Here is a 22,826-nt window from a genome sequence, read left to right as displayed (position 1 = left end):
GCAGGCAGTAGGTGCAGATGGCTGAGGAGAGTGAGGACACAGATGAGGAGCCAGGACCATTGGGGAGTGGACTGCGGCCTTCAGAGATTGTGGGGGCTGGCAGCAGCGATGAGGAGGTTCCCGAGGAGCCTGTGCCAAGTGCGCGTGTGCACAGAGCTGCTGATAGGAAAGAGCAGCTGCAACAGCACGGGTGACTCGGGAGTAAGGCTGCAAGGTAATGGCCCCTCCTTCAAGAAGATAAAAGCCAGCTGTGAATCAAACGTTCTTTGTAGGAAGCAAAAACGTTTTGAAACTCCAGCCTTGTGGACATTGCAGTATCTTAAGTTGGCATTTGAAGACTCTTGTGTTGTAAACTATTTCTTATCTGTTATTCTTGGCAGCCTCGCATAGTTTTGGTGAGGCTTGTGCTTATCAAAGTTAAGTAATTTGCAGCAGCCTTTTAACCGGGGATTCGTAAGAATCATTAAAAGGTTTCTCTTCCCTTTGGTTCGTTTTTGTTTTATTGGAAAAGGGTTTGGGTCAGAACAGAGTCTCCCAGAGTCTCCCACCCTAATGTTTCCCTTTACAGATTATGGCTATGCAGAATTTCTTCTGTGATGGCTTTCTTTTTTCTTGGTTCTTGCTTGCAGCAATTTTTAGCTGCAGGACTTTCAGCCCCTTCCTGTTTAGATGGGGCCATGCAGATTATCAAGATTTGCAAGAAAATTTGGGGGGGGAAAGTTCAGTCTGAAACTGCAAATATATCTCCTTAGTCTTTCCCTTCTTCCTAAAGTCTTTTCTTTCCATGCCTGGCACTATCAAATCTTACAAATGGCTTATACAAGGTAAGCTGCTGTTTCTTTTTAATTGTCTCTGTTGTAATAGTCTTATTTTTATAATTACAGCAGTTCTTTTATTATTCCAGCAGGAATAAGCCTTCTCAAATGTTCTTCAGACATATTGAACTAAGGTTTCTGGGATTTGCATTCAATTCATACTTGCTTCAAATTATGAAACGGTACAGGTAATACAGAGTGTTCTCCAAATGCTCTGTTATTTTGTAAATAAACATATGAGAAATACCTTGTTCTGCTTTTCACACTTCTCCAAGCAATCATTCTGTCCAAGAGGGCAGAATTCTTTTGGATTTGGTGGAGAGAAGTGATGAAAAGTTTACAACTATTTTAATCTTTCATTTGTAGCTCTTTCTGAACCAAAAGATATGTATAATTGGTGATGTCATTAAGTTCTTGAAGTGGAAGGGGAGAAATTTGAGGGCATCCTTTGGAGGGGCCAAAAAAGGTAGCATTTTCAAAGCTTAAGAGACCCTTTATAGATCTTCAAAAATGGTTATACTGTAAGTATCAAGCTCCAAAAACCAAGAAAGACACATTGTGATTTTTTCAAGCAGATTTCTTTATTGTTCCTTGTCCACAGGCAGACTTTTGTTTGTTAAATTTGTTTGCCATCCATCTCGTCACAACAATCTTGCCAAACAAAAGCAGACTACCAGCTATATAAATCATACACTCCAGGAATTATTAAGGAGGAACCGTCTTCAACCTCTTTCTCTCACACAAAGTATCTGAACTGAGTTGTCTCTTCCTCCTCTGGAATGCACTCCCTGTCTCCTGGGAATCCAGATTACATCCCATCATAGTTAAGTGTATAGCGGGGAAATTACCATAGTCTTCCCCTGGTTGTTTAAATGCTTTTATTTATATTTTTAATTGTCTATTATTATCTGCTTCTCCATTATTTTTAATGTTTTTACTTCTGAGCCACCCAGAGTTGTCAGGAGTCAAGGAGCATATAATTTTAATCAACGAATTAATAATAATTCTATCCATAAGCTATTGCATGCTCCAAGGCATGTTGGGATACAGCTTGCAAGCCTTGGATTATCAGATGAAAAATCCAGATGACCATTAGAAAGATTTCAAAGCAAAGAATTACATTTGCTTGTATTTGTTTACTGCCTTCTAACAATTCTCTGGGTGCCTTCAGTTCAGTGCTGATAACTGCGAGTGATTTCATTCTCTCTCACATGGAAAACATGCTACAGGCTTTTTTTTTTAAAAAAGAAACCTGTTGCAGATTGTATATTATAGAAGCATAAATGATGAAAGACAGTGACACAGTGGTTAGAATGCAGTACTGCAGGCTACTTCTGCTGATGGCTGGCTGCCTGCAATTTGGCAGTTTGAATCTCACCAGACTCAAGGTTGACTCAGCCTGCTGTCCTTCTGAGGTGGGTAAAATGAGGACCCAGATTGTTGGGGGCAATAGGCTGACTGTGTAAACCTCTTAGAGAGGGCTGTAAAGCACTGTAAAGTGGTATATAAGTCTAAGTGCTATTGCTACAAATCAAAGAGCTGTAGAGTTGGAAGAGATTACTGAAATCATCTAATCCAACCCTCTGACTTGTATAGGACAATTGATTAGACTATGCATGAAGGGGGCTGTTCAGCAGTGGTGGTATTCAGCCGGTTTGCACCAGATTGGGCGAACCGGTAGCAAGAATTTGGCATGGGTCACCGAACCTGTAGTAAGTTCTGGCTAGCCATGTCCCCCCACTTGGTCTCTCTCCCGCCCGATGCTCACTCACCCCGCCCGCCTGCCTGACATTCACCTAAGGTATTTCTTTCTTTTTTTCCCCTCCCGACAATCAGCTGTAGATAAGATCAGCTGTGCCAGGATTTCCCTTGCTGAGGCCCAGGAAGGCAAAAAACGGAGGGAGGAGGTAAGCTCCCCCTCCATTTTTTGCCTTCCAGAGCCCCAGAGGAGCCTTAGGGGAGCAAAAAACACCCCCCCGAGGCTTCTCTGAGGCTAGGAAGCTCCCAAAACGGAGCTTGGAGGGGTGCTGCACGCACCCCTCCCATTCTCTGTTCCTTTTCTTCTAGAGTCCCAGAGGAGCCTTAGGGGAGCAAAAATGACCCCCCCCCCAGAGGCTCCTCTGTGGCTAGGTAGCTCCCCAAAATGGGCGGGGGCTGCATAAAAAGCCACCCCACCCAGTCACATGGCCACACCCACCAAGCCACACCCACAGAACCAGCAGTAAAAGTTCAGCCTCTTTTTAAAAGGCCTCCAGAGATGGAGACGCACAGCCTCCATATGTACTGTAGACTGTTCTAGTGTGATACCATCACAAAGTTTTTCCTTATGCTTACTCAACATCTAGGTAACTTATAGAGGAAGTCCTCGACTTACAACAGTTCATTTAGTGATTGTTCAAAGTTACAATGACACTGAAAAAAAAGTGACTTACGGCCATTTTTCACACTTCTGACCATTGCAGCATCTCCACAGTCACATGATCAAAATTCAGATGCTTGACAACCGGTTGATATTTATGAGGGTTGTAGTGTCCCAGAGTCATGTGATCCCCTTTTGCAACCTTCTGGCAAGCAAAGTCAATGGGGAAGCCAGATTCACTTAACAACTGTGGTGATTCACTTAACAACTGTGGCAAGAAAAGTCGTAAAATGGACCCAAACTCACTTAACACATTTCTCACTTAGCAGCATAAATGTTGGGCTCAGCTGTGCTCGTAAGTCAAGGACTATCTGCATTTGTTATCTCTGGTCCTGGTTTTCATAGCCTTGAAAAACATGAGTAGCTTCCTTTTATGTACCTAGCTAAGCTTCTTTTCTTCTGATTGAATATCCCAAATTTCATAAAAAGTTGAGCCCATAATCGTTGTCAAAAGCACACCCTCAATTATTTCTTAGTGGAAAACACACAGACATGGAAATGGAAAGTCAAAATTCTGTCTTGGCATCCCAGTGCTCAGAAAGGAAGCACGGGGCATTGTTGTGCATGGCATCTGGAAGATTGCCTTACATTATTTTACAGGTCTGGTGGCTACGCGGAGACCCTTTGATCTAACTCCAAACTAGAAGAGACTCCATATGCCTTTCCAGAGACTGGATATGTCCAGGAATGCTGCTGCTGATGTCCTGGGCAGAATGTCCCCATCTCCAAAAGGCAGATTCAGCACCTCCCCATGTCATAGGAAACACCATCTGAAGGCTCGAGGGGGCTAAATTTAGCAGCAATTTAATCTGAAAGGAGCCCTCAGCCTTGCAATATCAATCGGGGTAGCTTGTATCCTTGTACCCTCCCTGTGATATTTTTATTGAGTTCAGCATGTCAAGAATTACAGGGCCAAAAAAAAAGTCACCTTCTTCTGGAAAAGCTTATCTTGGCTTTTCAGATGCAACCAATGTCCAAACTACCAATTTCCGAGGCTAACTCAACCCAGCTGTTGATCTTTCCCACTGCCCCCACTCAGCCACAGTCTTTCCTCTTCTGTCTTTGGGGATAAAGGCTTTGGGGTACATAGCACATCTGCCTGCTTAGTACAGAGAAGAATGCAGATGTCCAACAGGCAGCAGCTTTGAATCAAAGAAGATGGTAGGAAGCCCTTAGAGTGTTACGTGCTGCGGATGAATGGAGTATAGTATGCTGTATCCTGGATTGTTTAACAATTAAAAATTTTCAGGATTCATTCATCACAAACTATAAAATATTTAATACCTCTTGAAGAGAAGGTTGGAAGTCATTATGTTTCATAACTTTAGGTGGGATTTCCTTTCTTTTTCTTGTCCACACTTCTTTCCTCTTTTCTCCTTTTCTACCTTTTTCTACGGATTTGTTTATTTTATACAAAATCCTCAATAAATGTAAGTAGTAAAAACAGACTATTTAAGACATGAAGTACAAACTGTAAGGCTTGGGATTCACAGGTCAGATGATAGGAAAATCAAATAAAACATACTGAATGGCTGCAAATCAGTAGTGGTATGCTACCAGTTCAGACCGGTTCAGCCCAGCTGGTAGTAAAAAAAAAAAAGCCTCCGATGATCGACAATAAGCTGAGAAGAGAAAGAGATAAGAGCAAGATCAGCCCTCCCACCAGCCCCTGCACTTTTCTCTTGTTTATCCTTTCAGCTGATTGGAGCTGCAGGCCTCAGCTGGTGTGGGGAAACCTGTGTGAGTGTGTTAGGTGCGTGCACGATCACCAAACCGGTAAGATCCCATTGCTGCTGCAAATATACTATTCCTGGCCTGCTTCATCCCCAAATGATTACATACATAGTACATAGTACAAAGCCAGCCCATCTGGCTAGTTTAATGTATTGTACGCACTCAGAACATGGGTTAATGCTATAACCAGGTTAAACCTGGCATATAAATGTGGTTAGTGAGGTGAAGGGGAGAATGCTTGAAGCCGGATACAACTAAACCACATGAATAGGCGTACTATTCTGTCTTTTGATTCACTTGCTGAATATAAAGACAGATAGAATAACTCTACAAATTCTTCCATACAAAGTTCCTTTCATTGGATTATATTAGGTATCCTCAAGGTAACTCACAGTTATGTCAAGATGCAACTAATGTCCAATTCTTTGCATAGTTTAAATCATAGTGTAAAATGATAGTAATCTTTTCCCCTATTTCATCCCATAGTAATAGAGCCAAAGGAGAAGTGCTATCCCGAAGCTAGGGTCCGAGCGAGAGTGAAGACCCCAACCCATCAAGGATCAATTTAGTGACCAATCAGGATTACAGATGTGGTCACATGACATGAACTACATTTCCCAGGATACCTTAACTACATTTACCATGATACATTCCCTTAAGGGGACAGCTCCCAATTCCTAACTAACTATCCAATTCCCATTAACTATAACTGGCTGCACAGCACATGTACACAGTAGAGGAACATATTCCTATGCTAAGCAAAAATAAGCTACCATAGTTTGCATTCTCATGGCATGCCTAATTATAGTGCAGCTTATATAATGCATGAATCTAGCCATAGTATGACAGGTTATAAGATGTCGCTTTTATGGCATGAAGTCTAGGTTGGTTTGGTGAGGCAAAGAACAAAAGCTTGTTTGTTCCAGCTCCACTAATGGGTAATTTGAGTGCTACAGCATTTTCCATCACTCTAGCTCAGAAGATGCCTGTAGGCCCAGAGTGACATACAAGCTAAATCCACAAGCTGATAATACTGGGATTGGACTTCACACACCAGCATTTTCCATCCCTTCTAAATCTGCAATGTTTCCCAATCTTGACAGCTTTAAAATGGGTGAACTTCAACTCCCAGAATTCCTCAGCCAGCAGCCAAGGTTAGGAAATACTGATCTAATGGTAGAGCTGATCTTGTGGATGAGTTTCACACACATGTCAAGTGCGGATCTTGGAATGTCCGTTGTGAAGTAGGATATGGAGGTCTTAGTCCTCTCATAATGTTTCTCTCTTACTATTATCTGATTCCGCTGCTGCTGCTGCTTACGGAGGATTTATGTACCATAACTGTCATGGAAATTGATCAACATTTCCTCCTGCTACATAAAAACAGCCTAATTCGCTGTAGTAAACAAGCTGAACTAGATCAGGTCTAGCTAACCAGAGCTATCTACTAATATTCTTTTTCTGATCATTCTAATAAAGATCTGAACTTGTTGGCAAGAAGCAAACTTTGGGGCAGATGGGAAAAAAAAAACTATTAATACTTTGCTGCTGCTTCAGCTAAGCCTTTTCTGTACCTATCTTGACTTCCTCAGATGGATCTGCCTGCCTGCCTGCCTACCTACCCATCCATCCATCCATCCATCCACCCATCCATCCAGTGGTGGGATTTGAATAACTTAACAACCGGTTCTCTGGCTGGATAGACGTGGCCGGTTGGTCATGTGACTGGGTGGGTGACATCACTCATCACACCCAGCCCTGCCTCCTGGCCACTCGCCTCAAAGGCAGAGGTAGGATTCGGCTGGTTGGGGATAATCCCACCACTGTCTGGCCCCACCCCCACCTGTTTATCGGCTTGGTTTCCGGCTGTTTTTGGGCCATTTGGGGGGCATTTTGGGGCTGATGGCCCAAAATGAGCTGAAAAACAGCCAAAAAATGAGTGGGGCAGGGCCAAACAGTGGTGGGATTTTCCGGTTCGCTGAACTGTACAGAATCTTAAATACCGGTTCACCTGAACTAGTGTGAACTGGCATCCATCTATCTATCTATCTATCTATCTATCTATCTATCTATCTATCTATCTATCTATCTATCTATCTATCTATCTATCTATCCATCTATCTATCTGCCTTCCTATCTATCTTCCCACCTACCTTCTTTATCCATTTACCCACCCACCTATCTCTCTCCCATACTCCTAAAAATGTCTTTAACAGACTTTAACAGAAATTGGAAGGGACCTTAAAGGTCATCTAATCCAACCCTCTGTTGAGGCAGGAAACCTATACCATTTCAGACAAATGGTTATCCAATCTCTTCTTAAAAACCTCCAGTGTCGGAGCATTCACAACTTCTAGAGGCAAATCATTCCACCGATTAATTGTTCTGTCAGGAAATTTCTTCTTAGTTCTAAGTTGTTTCTCTCCTTGATTCGTTTCCACCCACTGCTTCTTGTCCTGCCTTCAGGTGCTAAACATGCACCAGCATTCTTCCCCTGCAAGAAAACTAATTTTTAACTCTGAATCTGCCAAGGGGATTCAGATTGCTGTATTCAAGCAGAAAAGCCTCCTGAATACTGTGCTGGGTCTCACCCATTGCAATAACCTTTATGAATGACAAGCAACTAGTGAAAAGCCTCTGACTACCCTTCCAGATACCCTTGCAAACAACCCAAGAACGCCCTCTAGTGCTTGGTTGCTGCAAATCTCCAGCGTTTGGATGGTTTCTGCTGGAATTTTCATAGGTCCCAATACTAACTAGACAACCCATACCCTGTTGAGTCATCATTTCAAAGATATTTTGTTACCTAAACAGAGAAAAAGAATAAGCACAGGTGGGTAAAAAAGCAGTGGGAGCAACTTTTGGCTTCCTGCAGGCTTCACCGTTGAATTTCCCTGTAGGAAGCTGGCAGGGAATTCAGAAATCCTTTCTTCTTTCCCTCCCTCCCTGTCACTCTATCATTATCTTCCATCCTTTCCCTTCCCTTCTCAATAGGCAGGTAAATGGTTGAGGGTGGATGGGTGGGATTAAGAATGACTGGGAAGCTGTCATAAAACATTCAAAATGAGTGGCACATGACTACAGCAGTAGCCAAGCAGAACTGAACATCCCCAAATTTCATTCCCTCCAGAGTCATGGGTCCCAGATTTTGGGTGCATTCTGTAAGCTATCCCATTTGAGGTATCTTGCTTCAAAAACTGTTGTCCTATGATGCACCATTTTGCCCAGTTAAAGGTTATAGAAATGACAGTTTGGTAATATATTGATAATACTGCTAATTAACAGACAAACATCAGCAAATGCAGATTTTGTAAAGAAAAAGAGGAAACTGTGGGTTACAGATACCATAAAACTGAGCATAAACTGTGTCAGGACAAAAAGTACCATTTCTGAGATTTCCACATATATCACCAAATTGAAGAAGTTATTCCCACCTTGGCTGTTTGTTGTGGCAGTCCAGTCCTCTACCTTTTTAAAAAAACTTCTCTTCCCGCCAAATCATCACTGCTTGGAAGCTGTTAATATGATAATCAAAATAAACATAGTTGTGATCCAAAACAGGAAGGTAGCTTTGATTGCATAATCCAAACAACAATAATCCAATAATTAGGTTGTTTTACAAATTTCTTTGAATTCCTTTGCCAGAAAGGAAGCCGGGGAGGGAAAGGGAAATGGCTGTATTAGTAATCTGGCAGCCAGCCTTAAAAATAATAATCATTTTTTGGGTGCTACATGATGAAATGTAATCTGTGGGGAGTCAAGGATCCTCTCAGCCACGTTTTCTTAGCTTAACTCCTGGTTTAGGTACCTAAGAGTTATTCAAAATGCTACAAATTCCAGAGCAAGACAGGAAAATCTCGTTGTCAACAGAGGGACGTAACTCCACCCCTCTGGTCATAAAGTTCTAATAAAAACAGCAGATTAATGTCTGCGGAAAGTTGTGTCTGCGCAAAACTGTAGACTTAGCTTTATATGACAACAAATAAATACGGACCCAAAAGGATCTTAGACAACCCACATTTATTCTCTCTCTGCCAAATAGGCCAAATGATCCAACTAAGCTCCCCTTTTCCTTCTTCAGTTGTGGCTGCCTCTTTCTCTCAATGCTTGGCCCCAAAACAGGGACCTAAAAACTTTCTCTAGTGCCAAGCCAGGATCAAGCCAAGACTTGTCTGTGACGTAGTCTGAGCAGCCAGACAGCCAGCCGTCCCTTCTCCCTTCCTCATAGCCTCACCACACCCCGATATCTCCTGCCTGGATCTTTCCCCCCGTCTCAGGATTCCTATCCAGGAAGAGACAGTGAAGGTCACTAGTCAGAGACTGTATGGTTTCCCTCCTGAAGCCTCCTCCCCAAATCCTTGCAGGCTGAGAAGAGGGTGCATGAATCTGCAGCGCAAGGCCGAGGCAAACAGGCAGTTGTGAACAATGCGTACCAACCAGATTATGAAATACACTCTCTTTACCTCCTGCTACCTCTTCTGGGTGAGTCAAAAGGGTAAACACACGGCAGTGCTGGAATTTGCATTGGCTTTAACAGGGAAAGCCACTGGTTCCCGGGAAGGCTGCCTACCAGAGATGGTGTCACAAAGGCCCTATAACCGGTCTTGTATCTTTAAACTCTGGGAATGCTGGGTCAGCCAAACTCTTCTTCTTTAGCAAATCTGTTAGTGTTCAGACAAATAAGAAACTGGGTGTGCCTTCGTTTTTCTTCCTTCAAAGGTAGCCAGTGGACTCATGGTGGCTGTTGGGATTTATGCCAGGCTCTCCAAGGAAGCAGGTGAGTGGCCTGATCCTTTACAGAATTTGCCAGTGTTGGTAGAAATATCCTTCTGGGTTCAGTTCCAAGTGGGGAAAAAGACATTGGAAACATGGAGGCTGTTTGGAAAGATGGTTTAATGGTGGACAGGACCACATGGCTTGGAGCTCCAAAGTGAAAAGGACGATCACATGCTTCAAGATGTTGGGTGAAGGAAAAGAAGGGCGAGATGCTGAGAGACCCTTAGTTTTATACCCTCTGTAGGGCCACACCTTAGTGTTTCCTGTTCCTGTGTCAGAAATGCATCCCATTGGCTGTCAGACTCCCAGGGGCAGGGGTCTTAGCTAACTTTGTAGGCTTTGTCTGGACCACATGGCTTCACCTGAGTGCTGGCTGGTGCAATCTTGGTGAGCTGGGTAGAGGCCTTTGTTATGTAGAATACTCTGGCCCAGGCCTTAATGGCCTGCCCATTAACAAAGGTGGAGGTGAGCTTCTGCTTCTGAGTTTCTACTTCTCTTTTTAGTGGAAGTATTCTGCCTTTTTAGTATATCCTGAAATATTTCATTTTCCTAGGAGAGGGCTGGGTTATAACTTCCAACACCAGGATGTGGTCCTCATTAGGAGGAAGATGAGAAATCTTGTCCTCATGGCCATATTAACATGCTATTTTCCAGCCCTTGAGGCAACAACTGGTGTAACTTGCACTGTCCCAACAGTCTGTCTCAAGAATGAGGCTGGCAAGTGGTGCTGACCTTACAAGTTTATGAGGAACAGATGGGATGGTCTGTGAGAATGTCCTTCAAAGGCAGGAGAAGGAGACCCATCTAGGCAATGGTCAGATAAGAGGCAGCTTGCCCCACAGAAGGAATGGGGCCATGACAAATGGAGAGTCTCTAAGGAGACTCTCTTTAGTTTCTCGGACTGTCAAGGCTAGGGAGGGTGGGGTAGGGAGATGTACAGTAAATATTTTTTACTGTAACATTACAAAAGGTAGTTAGGGGCTCCTGCTTGGCAATTTTTACCTGGATTGTCTCTAAAGACTTATACTAGGAAAAGTAACAGATGATATATCTTCTGGCTTTGCTTCTTCATTAACCAAGTTTCATTTGTCAGTGAGAAAACCAAACATCAATTAATCTCCTTAACTGGGGAGGGGACTAAAACTCCCAGTTCCCTGGTTTCTGGACTGGTGCCTTAACCACTAACTCAAACTGGGGGCTAGTATATAATGAGAGAGGATGAAGAGCTTTCACAGCAAACCAAGTCCAGGTTTCAAAATGGGATGAGAAGGAAAAGGAGATTAGCCTAAGAACAAAACAGCCTAAGAACCAAACCGTTAACAAAGTCATATTTGCAGATTTGAACTTCTGCTTATTAATTAATTCATATTTAATTATTTAATAAATAAATTGTCATGCTTAAATTCTCCCCTCAGCCCCACTCTCCAATGCTTCAGATCCTCTGCTTGGATGATGTTGTCCTACTACTGAGGTCATTCCTGGAACTTTTAAAGTAGTGTCTCCATCTTTTCCCAGGTGTTGTGGACTCCTTGTTGGCCGATCCTTCCGTAATTCTTTTAGCAGTGGGCACCCTGATTTTCTGCATCACCTTTGTGGGATGCTTGGGAGCCTTACGGGACCTCACGCTGATGTTGAAAATGGTACGTTCAAAGGGATCTCCCTTTTCTCCCACATCAGCCACCCTTGGGGGGCAACGAGGAATTCTTCTCTATCCCTTTGATAGTAGTAGATCTTCTCACAGCAGGCAAAGCTTTCATTTCAGATAACAGATAATCAGAGTTGGAAGGGACCTTGTAGGTCATCTAGCCCAACCCCCTGCCCAAGTGGGAGACCCAACACCATTTCTGACAAATGGTGGTCCAATCTCTTCTTGAAGGTCTCAAGTGATGGCGCTCTCACAACTTCCGAGGGCAAGCTGTTCCATTGGTTGATTGTTCTCACTGCCAGAAAGTTTCTCCTTATTTCCCGATTGAATCTCTCCTTGATCAGTTTCCATCCATTGTTTCTTGTCTGGCCTACAGGTGCTCTAGAAAATAGCTTGACCCCTTCCTCCTTCTGGCAGCCCCTCAAATATTGGAAGACTGCTATCCTGTCTCCCCTGGTCCTTCTCTTCACTAGACTAGCCATGCCCAGTTCCTGTAACTGTTCTTTGTATGTTTTAGTCTCCAATCCCCTAATCATCCTGGTTGCTCTTCTCTGTACTTTTTCTAGAGTCTCAACCTCTTTTATAATCTGGTGAACAAAACTGGGTGCAGTACTCTAGGTGTGGTCTTACAAAGGCTTTATAGAGTGGTATTAGTACCTCCCTTGATCTTGATTGTATCCCTCTGTTAATACAACTTAGGATTGCGTTAGCTTTTTTGGCTACTGCTGCACACGGCTGGCTCATATTTAGCTGGTTGTCCACTAAGACTCCAAGATCCCTCTCACAGTTACAGTTATTTTGTGCTTGTAAACATCCCTTTGGTGTACCTGACTGGCCCAGTTATGAACAGACAAAGAGTGCCAATCTAGATGGACACCATCTAGAACAGGGGTGTCAAACTCAAGGCCGAGGCCCAGATCCGCAGGGTACTTAAATTTGGCTTGCAGGGTTGCCCTGGAAACAGCAAAAGACCGGCCCACGTTGCCTCTGCCAGTGAAAACAGAGCTCTGTTTTTGTTGGCAGAGGGTTGCAAGAGTTCCGTTTTCACTGGTAGAGGGTTTCAGGAAGCCGTTGCAGCAGGAAGCAGGGCTCGGGAACCCGTTTTCACTGGCAGTTGGGCCACCTCAGGCGCCCCAACATGATTGATGTCGAGCTGGCCATACCCACTACCCTGGCCACGCCCACTACCCTGGCCACGCCCACTACCCTGGACCCTCAAGGGCAAACACAACCCTGATGCGGCCTTCAATGAAATTGAGTTTGACACCCCGATCTAAAAGGAAGTTTTCCTACAAGAAGTTCCTCAAGGAATTGGCACACATTGAAAGAGGGATACCTGGCTCATTTCTCCATCAGTGTTGATTCAGAGTCCAGGAAGCAGGTGTGTGCTTGTTTGTCTATGATGAAGAATATTCTGTATGCAAATCTAGATTGAGATGAGACAGATGGGTGGTTTTTATCGGTGTGCAAATGTGCATTCTGCAGCTGCTAACTTTTTTTTCTTTTTCTTTTCTTTCTTTTATTCTTTTTGCTTTCTAGTTTGCCTGGATCTTGCTCATCATTTTCATTCTGCAAGTTGTGGCTGCAGTTTTAGGCTTCATCTTCTCTGGCATGGTAAAAAAAACAACAACACTTGACCCACCAACTTCTTCAGCCGTAGTCAAAGTGGGCGAGAGATTCCAGTGACAATCCTCCAGTTCAGGCTTTTCTTGGTTTTCAAGTGGGACATAAAATTTTTAAAAAGAGGCTGAACAGCCCCTAATCAATTGTCATGCATATTCTAATCAATTGTCCTGTACAAGTCAGAGGGTTGGATTAGACGATCTCAGTAATCTCTTCCAACTCTACAACTCTTTGATTTATAGCAATAGCATTTAGACTTATAAACTGCCTCATAGTGTTTTACAGCCCTCTTTAAGTGGTTTACAGAGTCAACCTATTGCCCCCAACAATCTGGGTTTCCTTATTGGCCCAAAGTTTGTCTGAGCACTTCCTGTGATAGCAACACCAATAGCACTTAGACTTATATACCACTTCACAGTGCTGCACAGCCCACTCTAAGTGGTTTACAGAGTCACCCTATTGCCCCCAACAATCTGGGTCTTATTTTACCAACCTCAGAAGGATGGAAGGCTAAGTCAACCTGGAGGCTGTGGGTCTCCATCTCTGGAGGATTTTTAAAAAGAGGCTGAAGAGCCCCTAATCAATTGTCCTGTACAAGTCAGAGGGTTGGATTAGACGATCTCAGTAATCTCTTCCAACTCTACAACTCTTTGATTTATAGCAATAGCATTTAGACTTATAAACTGCCTCATAGTGTTTTACAGCCCTCTTTAAGTGGTTTACAGAGTCAACCTATTGCCCCCAACAATCTGGGCTTCCTTATTGGCCCAAAGTTTGTCTGAGCACTTCCTGTGATAGCAACACCAATAGCACTTAGACTTATATACCACTTCACAGTGCTGCACAGCCCTCTCTAAGTGGTTTACAGAGTCACCCTATTGCCCCCAACAATCTGGGTCTTATTTTACCAACCTCAGAAGGATGGAAGGCTAAGTCAACCTGGAGGCTGTGGGTCTCCATCTCTGGAGGATTTTTAAAAAGAGGCTGAAGAGCCCCTAATCAATTGTCCTGTACAAGTCAGAGGGTTGGATTAGACGATCTCAGTAATCTCTTCCAACTCTACAACTCTTTGATTTATAGCAATAGCACTTAGACTTATAAACTGCCTCATAGTGTTTTACAGCCCTCTTTAAGTGGTTTACGGAGTCAGCAAATTGCCCCCAACAATCTGAGTCCTCATTTTACCAGCCTCGGAAGGATGGAAGGCTGAGTCAACCTTGAACCTGGTGAAATTCGATCTGCCAAATTGCTCCATTTTTGTCTCCTAGGTGATGGAAAAAGCCACGTTTTTGATGGGCGAGGCCATCTCCCACTATCGTGACAACCTTGATTTGCAGAACCTCATTGATTATATCCAGAAGAAGGTAACAGGTTCTGAATTTGCCTGGGTTCCAATATTATGTAGAAGTTCTGTTTCTAGAGTCTTAATACTTTGCCTTCTAGAGGCTCTGTATAGAAGCATTGAGGTTCTTTCACATTTCATAGAGCAAGAACAATTATTTGGTCTGCAAAACTGGTCCATAGGTAGTCCTCGACTTATGACCAGAATTTCCATTGCTAAGTAAGATGGCTGTTAAGTGAGTTTTGGCTGATTTTACAACCTTTTTTTTTGCAAATTTAAGCAAATCATGGCAATCGTTAAATGAGTCACACAATTTCTGAATGAGAGTTGGCTTCTCCTATTGAGTTTACCAACTGGGAAGGTCACAAATGGAAATCATGTGACCTTGGGATAATGCAACCACATTGTAAATAGATCTGAGTTGCCAAGCCCCCAAATGTTGATCATGTAGTCATGGGAATGCTGCGGTGGTCATAAGTCTCTTTTTTCAGTGCCATCACTTCGACCAGTTACTAAAGAAATAGTTGTAAGTCAAGGACTATTTCTACTAATTTGGAATTGTTTTTAAAAAGATCCAGCTATTGTTGCTAGGCATTGCCCTGAGTTTTCTGTTATTCTTTTGTTCTAGTCCAAATTTGTGATTTCTTTAAATACAACGTTAAATTGCAGCACCTGCCTGTGCTGTATAGCTTAACAAAAAGACCATCAAAACTTTGAATGGGCTACAATCCCTGCTACTGACGCACCCAATCCTTTTATTGATTCATTTTGAGTTCAACAGCACTGGAATTTATTTAAAGGACCATTAAGAAGCCCTTCCAGGAACTAATAACCTTGAAGGGGTCCTTGGTGCTCTCTGAGCTTGCTTGTTCTCTTGCAAACGTTTCATTAACTAGGTAACATCATCAGTGCTAGAAAGGAGTCCTGTTTGCTGTCAGTTTATATTCTGGTAAGTGGTGGTATTCAGCTGGTTTGCACTGGTTCAAGCGACCCGGTAGCAAGGATTTGGCAAGGGTCACCGAACCAGTAGTAACTTCTGGCTGGCCACGTCCCCAACCTGGTTGCTCGGTCACCACTCGCTCACTTGCCCTGTCCACCCGATGCCTGATGCTCACTCACTCTGTCTGCCTGATGCTCACCCACCCAGTCACTCCTTGAGGTATTTCTTTCTTTCTTTTTTAACCTCCCGACAATCCTCTCGCTCCTTACTGCTTTACCCAGGAGGCTTCCCTGAGGCCCAGAAAGGCAAAAAATGGAGGGAGGGGGCACAGCCCCCTCTATTTTTCACTTTCCTGGGCCCAGGGAAGCTTCCTGGGAGCAAAACCGCCCCCTCAGAGGCTCCTCTGAGGCCAGGAAGGCCCCAAAACGGAGCATGAGGGGGGTGCTATGTGCCCCTCCTATGCTCCATTTTTTTTTCTTCCTGAGCGCCAGAGGAGCCTTCTGGGAGCAAAAACGTTCCCCCAGAGGCTCCTCTGAGTCCAGGAAGGCCCCAAAAACGGGGTGGGGGTGATGCTGCAACAAAAAAGCCACACCCACCCAATCACATGGCCATGCCCGCCCAGCCACACCCATCTAGCCACGCCCACAGAACCAGTAGTAAAAAAAATTGAATTCCCTCACCGATTCTGGTGACTTGCTAATGTCAACTCGTAAAGCATTCCTGGCTTGCTCTCAAGTTGCCGTAAGAAGTGCGGGGGGAGATCTGATGGAGCAGTTTGTTGCTATGACCAGAGACCATTCCATGCATACCTGTGTGGGTGGGAATGGCCTTGTAAACAAGCAAGCTGAGAGAGCGCCTCATTTCAACCCTGAGCTACAAATAGTCTCCTTTATTGGCACTAATAACCTTGGTGAGATGCTGAAAAGGGCAGCGTAAAAGAGCAGAACCAACAACAAGAAGTTATTAATTCATTTTATGGGGGATCATTTTGGAATGGAATATTTGTGAATCAAATTTCTTATAGGATCTTATCTACGGTGGTGGGCATTTCCAAACAACAAGAGTACTATATCCAATTGCCATGTGGAATACCATTTTAATTTTGCCTCCAGCTTTTTATGGAAGAGCTACACTACTACGGTATTAAACATGTATGCTAAATATGCATATAACTGAAAAGAAGTGTTCTCTAGGTTAAATTGAGATGTGTTTTGGTCTCCCTAGAGCAGATACTCCATAGACAGAAGGCAGAGCAAGATTATTAATATTATGGTCAGTCGTACAGTCAGCCAGATGTTAAGACTTGATTTGGCATTTTTGTCTACCTATTGACTCCTTTCCAAGGACCTCAGATAGGCAGATGTTGTTGTTTTATAATATTAACACTAAATGTCTGTTGAGATTCTCAGTCACCCAATCCAGGTCATGGTAGTCCCATGGTTCTTCCATAAAGAGGCAAAGTTCAGTTGCCTCTTCAAAAAGTACCCATGGCACAATATTCACGCTATTCCCAGGAAAACTATCTTTTGCAATTGTCTGATGGTGATTTTGTCAATGCTGATGGTGTTCAAGTAGCGCTCCAGATGTTCTGGGATTGCACTCAAGGTGCCTATTACTCTTGGTGCTACCTTTGTTTCCTTTGACCAGTCATCCGAACTCTGTTTTTGCAGGTCTTTGTATTTTGTGATCTTCTCCAGTTCTTTCTCTTCTGTTCTGCATGTCATGTCCAGCATCCAGACTTTTTTGCATTATTATTAAACATGAAACTCAGTCAACTGAACATTTAAAAATGTATCACAAATATCATTGACTGGCACTGATGGTACGGGTTGCTGCCAGCATCCTAGGTATCAACCAAGTATCTTCTTAAAATGTACGATGTTGTTGTTGTTATTGTTGCTATTATTATTATTATTATTATTATTATTATTATTATTATTATTGTTGTTATTATTATTATTATTATTCTCTATTCAACTTCACCCATAAGCTGCTGAAGCAGGCTGTCCTTGTAGGGTGTTTCTCTATGGTTTCATACATCCAATTACTTTCCTTGGCATTTGGTTTTGTTTCCCTTTCCTTCCCAGTTCAAGTGCTGTGGGGTTCACTCATACAAGGACTGGTCCCAGAATATTTATTTTGACTGTCGAGACTCTAATCCCAGCCTGGAGCGTTGTGCAGTGCCCTTCTCTTGCTGTCTGCAAGATAAAGAGGTAAGAGAAAAGGGAAATCGGAAAGTGAAATTCAAACATGTTCGTGTCTGCGGTAAGTGGGAGGATGTACAGTACTTTAAGTTACTATGGCAATAAGACTGGGGATACACTATAGTATAAAATTCTAAGTATTTATTTAGGCCATTAATTTCTATAAATGCAGATGCTGCTATCCAGAAGCCAAGGAGACGGTTTTATTAAAAAGTAAGCATTTTAACAAATCAGTGTTTAGAACTCCAGCCTCTGAAAAGTCACCGCAGATTACAAGAATTAACTTCAAACAAAGATTTACAAAGTTAATGTGGACCTTTTGTTGTTTATTTTTGAAAAGAGAGCATCCTCCAATTTTACAAAGCACCACTAGAATAATTAGCTTTTATTCACAAATCTACAATTTGAGGAAGCATTACAGGTGGGCAGAAATGTTATTCTACTCTCCCAGAGGTCTAGCAGCTTGATTAGAACTTATCACTGGCTTTTGCCACTGATGTTCCTGATGCAAATTTATGTGGATAATTTTATCATAAAGTTTTCCAAAATTTGGGGGATGATAAGCAGGGTTAATTTTTTTTTACTCTGTCCTAATATTATGAAGCAAGACTGCTGTTTTGTTCTTCATAGCTAGCAGCTCGAATGACTTGCTGGAGCACCATATGTAGAGATTGTAGGAGTGGAGCTGTGACAGTCTATGGTGGTAAACCCCCTTCTTCCCACACCTTTTCTGATACAGTTAGTCCTTGACTTACAACCATTCACTTAGTGACTATTCAAAGTGACAATAGCAATGAAAAAAAGTGACTCCTCCCTCATTTAAGGAGGTACAGTAATTTACTTTTCAGTATTGGATGCTAAAGAGCTAACAAAGAAGAGCCAAAATCTCATATATGCTTTTTTGATATCTTGCCAATGGTCAATCGCACTTAAAGACGATGGGCCCTCATTTGCATGATCCTGCATTTGACTTCTCTTCATGTTGTCAACTTATTCTAGGTTATGCTAAACACCATGTGTGGCTATGGGACACAGAATCTTAAAGGCTGGCAAGCAGAGAATTTGGTGTACACAGAGGGCTGCCTAGAGAAGATTGTCCATTGGGGACGGAGCAACCTGTTGCTGATGGCTGGGCTGGCATGTGGATTGCTGGTCTTGGAGGTGAGGCACCAGGGCTGGAGGAAGTCAGATGAGCCTGGAGTAAGAGTGGGAGGATTTGGATAATTTAATCAGCTCAGAAGAACCCCTAAACTCAATGGATGGAAATTAATCAAAGAGAGAACCAACCTAGAACGAAGGAGAAATTTCTTGACCGTGAGAACAATTAATCAGTGGAACCACTTGCCTCCAGAAGTAGAGGGTGCTCCAACAGTGGAGGTTTTAAAAAAGAAATTGGAGAGCCATTTGTGTGAAATGGTAGACAGCTTCCTACCTGAGCAGAGGGTTGGACTATAAGACCTCCACGGTCCCTTCCAACTCTGTTATTAAAAATCCTTGACCTCAACCACATTGATAATAAACACCATCAGTTTGATTGGGAAGGAACAAAAATAATTGGCTATGTTTATTGAAGCCAAATTTATTCTACCAAAGGAGCAATTAACAAGCATATTGATCTACTGTAGACCCAGCATATGAATACATAAGAAATCAGACCATTTGAATGACTAACAGATAAAAGAACAAATCAGCTGCTCAGAATTTAAATATAGCTCCAAACGAACAACCAATCACACGACCAACTGACCACATTGGCACACAAGACATTTATAAGTTAAAGAGGAATAGGATAAGAAAATCCTGCTGATGATGTTACCTGGTCTGGTAACGAAATGTTCAGAAACTAAATTGAAACAAACATGGAGCTCAAACCACTGCCAATATCTGTTATTCTGTGTCCAAAGTTACAGTGATGACTTGTGCATGGTGACCTCACAAATTCACCCTTTTGTACTTATGTCCCAGTGTCAGATATGAGTGCCTGTGACATTTGTCTTCCTCAGCCTTCTCCCTGTGGAAGCAAAAAATTAGAGGAACCCCCAAACGTGCCACTTCTATGCAATATTAAAGTCTTTACATCCCTTTCTTGGGCTATATTGCTGAATTTTCTGTTTCCTTCTAGGTTGTTATCTTTCTTTTGGCGGTGATGCTCATTTACCAGATTGATTTCATCATCCAGAAGCGCAAAAGTACCAAGAGGAAGAGAAGGATGACACAGAGGTACCCTGAGAAGTGAGAAAGAAGGCAGCAAGGGATGGAAGTTGGCTGTAAATCAGCTTTCCTGAACCTTGGGATGCATGAAACTGGATACTGAAAAGGCCATCATTCTCACATTGCCTCAGAATTCTAGGGCTTACAGTTCCAATATACTTGAAGGCCAGCTGATTGGAAAAGTCTGCTATAAACATAAACTTTTTAGATATCAGTTGCAGGAAGAGTTTTTTTTTTTTCATCCCAAATTCACAGTCTGGGTTTGAAATAATTGTGATTATTATATCGTGGTTTATATGGACTGAAGAAACAAGCAGCCTGTTCATGGAGGTTCAGAGTGCCTGACTCCAAAGGGAACCATATTCTCGGTGTACACACATTGTCTTTCAACATCCAACAAACACAGATTATGAGGAAAATACTGTGAAATGGGTCAGCCATTCTAGGTAGACCAAACTAAGAAACCAATGCCACATAGTCAAGACTATTTTTATTGTAAAGATAGATGCTACAGGTAGTCTCATCTTATGTCTGATTGCTTATCAACCATTCAAAGTTACAATGGACATCCCAAAAGCTACTTATGTCCTGGTTCTGAGGGCTGAACTGTCACATGACCATATTTTGCGTGCTTGGCAGTCAGCTTGCCTTTATGGCCAACTGTAGCATTCCACAGTCATGAGATTCCATGTGAATTAAGATGGTTTTTTACTGATTTCTGGCTTTTGGGGCCAGTTTCCAGCAAAAATGCCCTTAGGAATACATTGATTCACTTAACAACTGTGGCATTCCCTTAATGACCACTACAAAAAAAAAGCCGTAAAGTCAGGTCCAGTCACATGAGTGCATTGACTTACAATCATGCTGAGTTGTAACAGAAATTCCAGGCTCCATGAGAGTCATAAATTGAGGATTATCTGTAATAATAGAATCTTGCAAGTCTGAATGTGCCTCCTCATCCCTCATTTAACGTTCCCTAGGGAGGGGTTTCCCTGAGACATTTTCTCAAGTTATTTTCTTGGTCTAGGCTCAAACCCCACTTATCTGACTGTTAACAGTATAACAGAATGGCAGAATTCAAAGGAACCTTAGAGGTCTTCTAATCCAACCACCTGGTCAGGCAGGAAACCCCGTACCATTTCAGACAAATGGTTATCCAATCTCTTCTTACTTGGTAGCGGTTCTTCCTGGGGTGGGATTCTACCAGTTCGCACCTATTTTCTAGAACCAGTTATTAACATTCTAAGCAGTTCAGAGAACCGGTTGTTAGAAGAAATTACTGGCCTAATCCTGTAAGGAAGGCAGGAAGGAAACATTCTGGTGTTGCTTACAGAAACTGCCTCTCCGTTAACCCTTATTACATTCTTGGCAGGATGAGACTTCCTGTCTCAGGAACTCCTCTGGAGTTTTTTCCCCCTCCTTTGCTGGTACTTTGCTTGTGTGGAGTGACCATTCAAAGTTACAATGGCACTGAAAACAGTGACTTATGATCGTTTTTCACACTTACGACTGTTGCAGCATCCCCACAGTCATGAGAGGCCAGGCGAGGAGATGCGTGCCTCGATGTGAGTGATATTGAGTTCGCCACGCCCAGCCAGTCACATGATCACCAAGCCACGCCCACCAACTAAGCCACACCCACAGAACTGGTTGTTAAAAAATTTGAATCCCACCCCTGGTTCTTCCTCAAGGACAGTCCTTCCATTCTCTACGTATGGGGAAAAGTGAAAAAATAACCCTTATCCTCTCCACCTATAAAAGTTTGAACCCAATGTTGTAATTCTTTATGAAATACAATAAAAACTTCCAAAAACAATGGTGATTAATTCATTTATCAGGGGTGTGATGTCACTTCCCAACCTCATGATTTTTACCAGCTCTTCCACCAACTTCAGGGGAGCATCCAGTTAGTTTATAAAGGAAATCAGGTTTTTAGCAAATGACTAGACAACCTGCGCACCATTAGGTGATTGTTTCAGAGCTATTTCCTTACCTAAACAGGGAAACAGAATGACTAAGGGCGGGCAAAAAAGGAATGGGAACAGAAGTGACTTCCAAATTCCTGCCAGCTTCCTTATTGAGTTTCCATGTGGGAATCTGACAGGGAGTATTGAAAATCTTCCTTTCTATTCTAGTGGGTAAGTAGCTGCTGCTAGGTGGAGGGGCGAGTGAGGGATTGCAAGACTGACTGGGAAACTGTAACAAAATGTTGAAAATGAAGATCATGTGACCACAGCAGCAGTCAGTAACACTGAAACAGCCACACCTTTCCCACATTTCATTCTCGCAGAGCTTATGGGTGTGTAATTTTGGGGAATTATTGTAAATTAGCTCATTTGAGGTACCTTGATTCAAAATTGTTCCCCTATGATGCACCGGTTTGCCTGTGATGAGAATTTTAGTAGTACAAAGATGAAGTCTACAGGGATAGTTATGAATTATCTGGCAGTGGGTCCATGTTGAAGCTTCTTGGCACTGCACTACTAAGAGGGTCTGGGCAAGAGACTTTGTGCCACCCATTTTTCTAGGCATTTTATTTATGGACCTTCCCTTCCTTTCCAAAAGAAAACCCTATGCTAGAAGAGAAGGAAAAAGCTAATTACTTAATGTTTTCCTGAAACCTAAAATACGCTGTTAATACGCTGAATTTTAGGACCTTTTTGCCTATGGGAGAGTCAATGTGGTATAGTTGTTATGACACTGGGTCAGAAATAGGAGATTGTGAGTTCTAGCCCTGTTTTAGCACAAAGCCAGCTGGGTGACCTTAAGCCAGTCGCTGTCTCTCAGTCCTAGAAAGGAAGCAATGGCAAACCGTTTCTGAAAAGCCTTGCCAAGGAGCTGCGGGAGCAAGTTTCAGGTAGTTGCCGAGAGAGAACACTGACTTGAAGGCACATAGACACACTTGTTTGTGGAGTCTTGGGCCAATGCCCAGGGATCAAGTCCTAGTCGTGCCATTATCTGATGCTCCTGTAGCATAAACAGTCACAAGCTTGCATCAGTCATGCAGTATAAGGCTTATCTGATCCATCTTGGCTGCAGAGGCTTTCCCAGTTGAGTATCAATTGATGGCGTCTCCCTGTGTACTCTGGGACTCTCACTTGTTTACAAACAGCGGTG

At 42.8% G+C, this 22,826-nt stretch overlaps 1 protein-coding gene across 3 annotated transcripts; it reads left to right on the top strand.

Annotated features, from left to right (window-relative positions):
• The first annotated feature begins 3,048 nt into the window (after positions 1 to 3,048).
• Positions 3,049 to 21,583, top strand: LOC113434908 (tetraspanin-33-like). Of its 3 annotated transcripts, none has more exons than XM_087922879.1 (8): positions 3,049 to 6,697; positions 9,688 to 9,745; positions 11,260 to 11,384; positions 12,929 to 13,003; positions 14,281 to 14,376; positions 17,382 to 17,507; positions 18,498 to 18,659; positions 19,621 to 21,583. In XM_087922879.1, the coding sequence occupies exons 2-8, from the start codon at positions 9,703 to 9,705 to the stop codon at positions 19,732 to 19,734; spliced, it is 741 nt and encodes a 246-aa protein (XP_087779005.1). In that variant the 5' UTR covers positions 3,049 to 6,697; positions 9,688 to 9,702; the 3' UTR covers positions 19,735 to 21,583. The 3 variants fall into 3 exon arrangements, with proteins under 3 accessions (XP_087779005.1, XP_087779004.1, XP_026554182.2); XM_087922878.1 differs by lacking the exon at positions 3,049 to 6,697 and adding an exon at positions 8,798 to 9,450 and having other exon boundaries at positions 9,692 to 9,745; XM_026698397.2 differs by lacking the exon at positions 3,049 to 6,697 and adding an exon at positions 8,798 to 9,450.
• The last annotated feature ends 1,243 nt before the right edge of the window (positions 21,584 to 22,826 follow it).

Source organism: Pseudonaja textilis, chromosome 1, assembly GCF_049901715.1.
Source record: "Pseudonaja textilis isolate UNSWEBS1 chromosome 1, rPseTex1.2, whole genome shotgun sequence".
NCBI lineage: Eukaryota > Metazoa > Chordata > Lepidosauria > Squamata > Elapidae > Pseudonaja > Pseudonaja textilis.
The sequence above is the reverse complement of the archived record's forward strand: the minus strand, read 5'-3'. Positions and strand labels throughout refer to the sequence as shown.

Coding starts and splice junctions, on each gene's coding strand:
- LOC113434908 (XM_026698397.2), top strand. CDS start 9,394: ATGCGTACCAACCAGATTATGAAATACACTCTCTTTACCTCCTGCTAC. Junction 9,746..11,259: donor CAGGCTCTCCAAGGAAGCAG/GTGAGTGGCCTG, acceptor ATCTTTTCCCAG/GTGTTGTGGACTCCTTGTTG. Junction 14,377..17,381: donor TTGATTATATCCAGAAGAAG/GTAACAGGTTCT, acceptor TTTCCTTCCCAG/TTCAAGTGCTGTGGGGTTCA.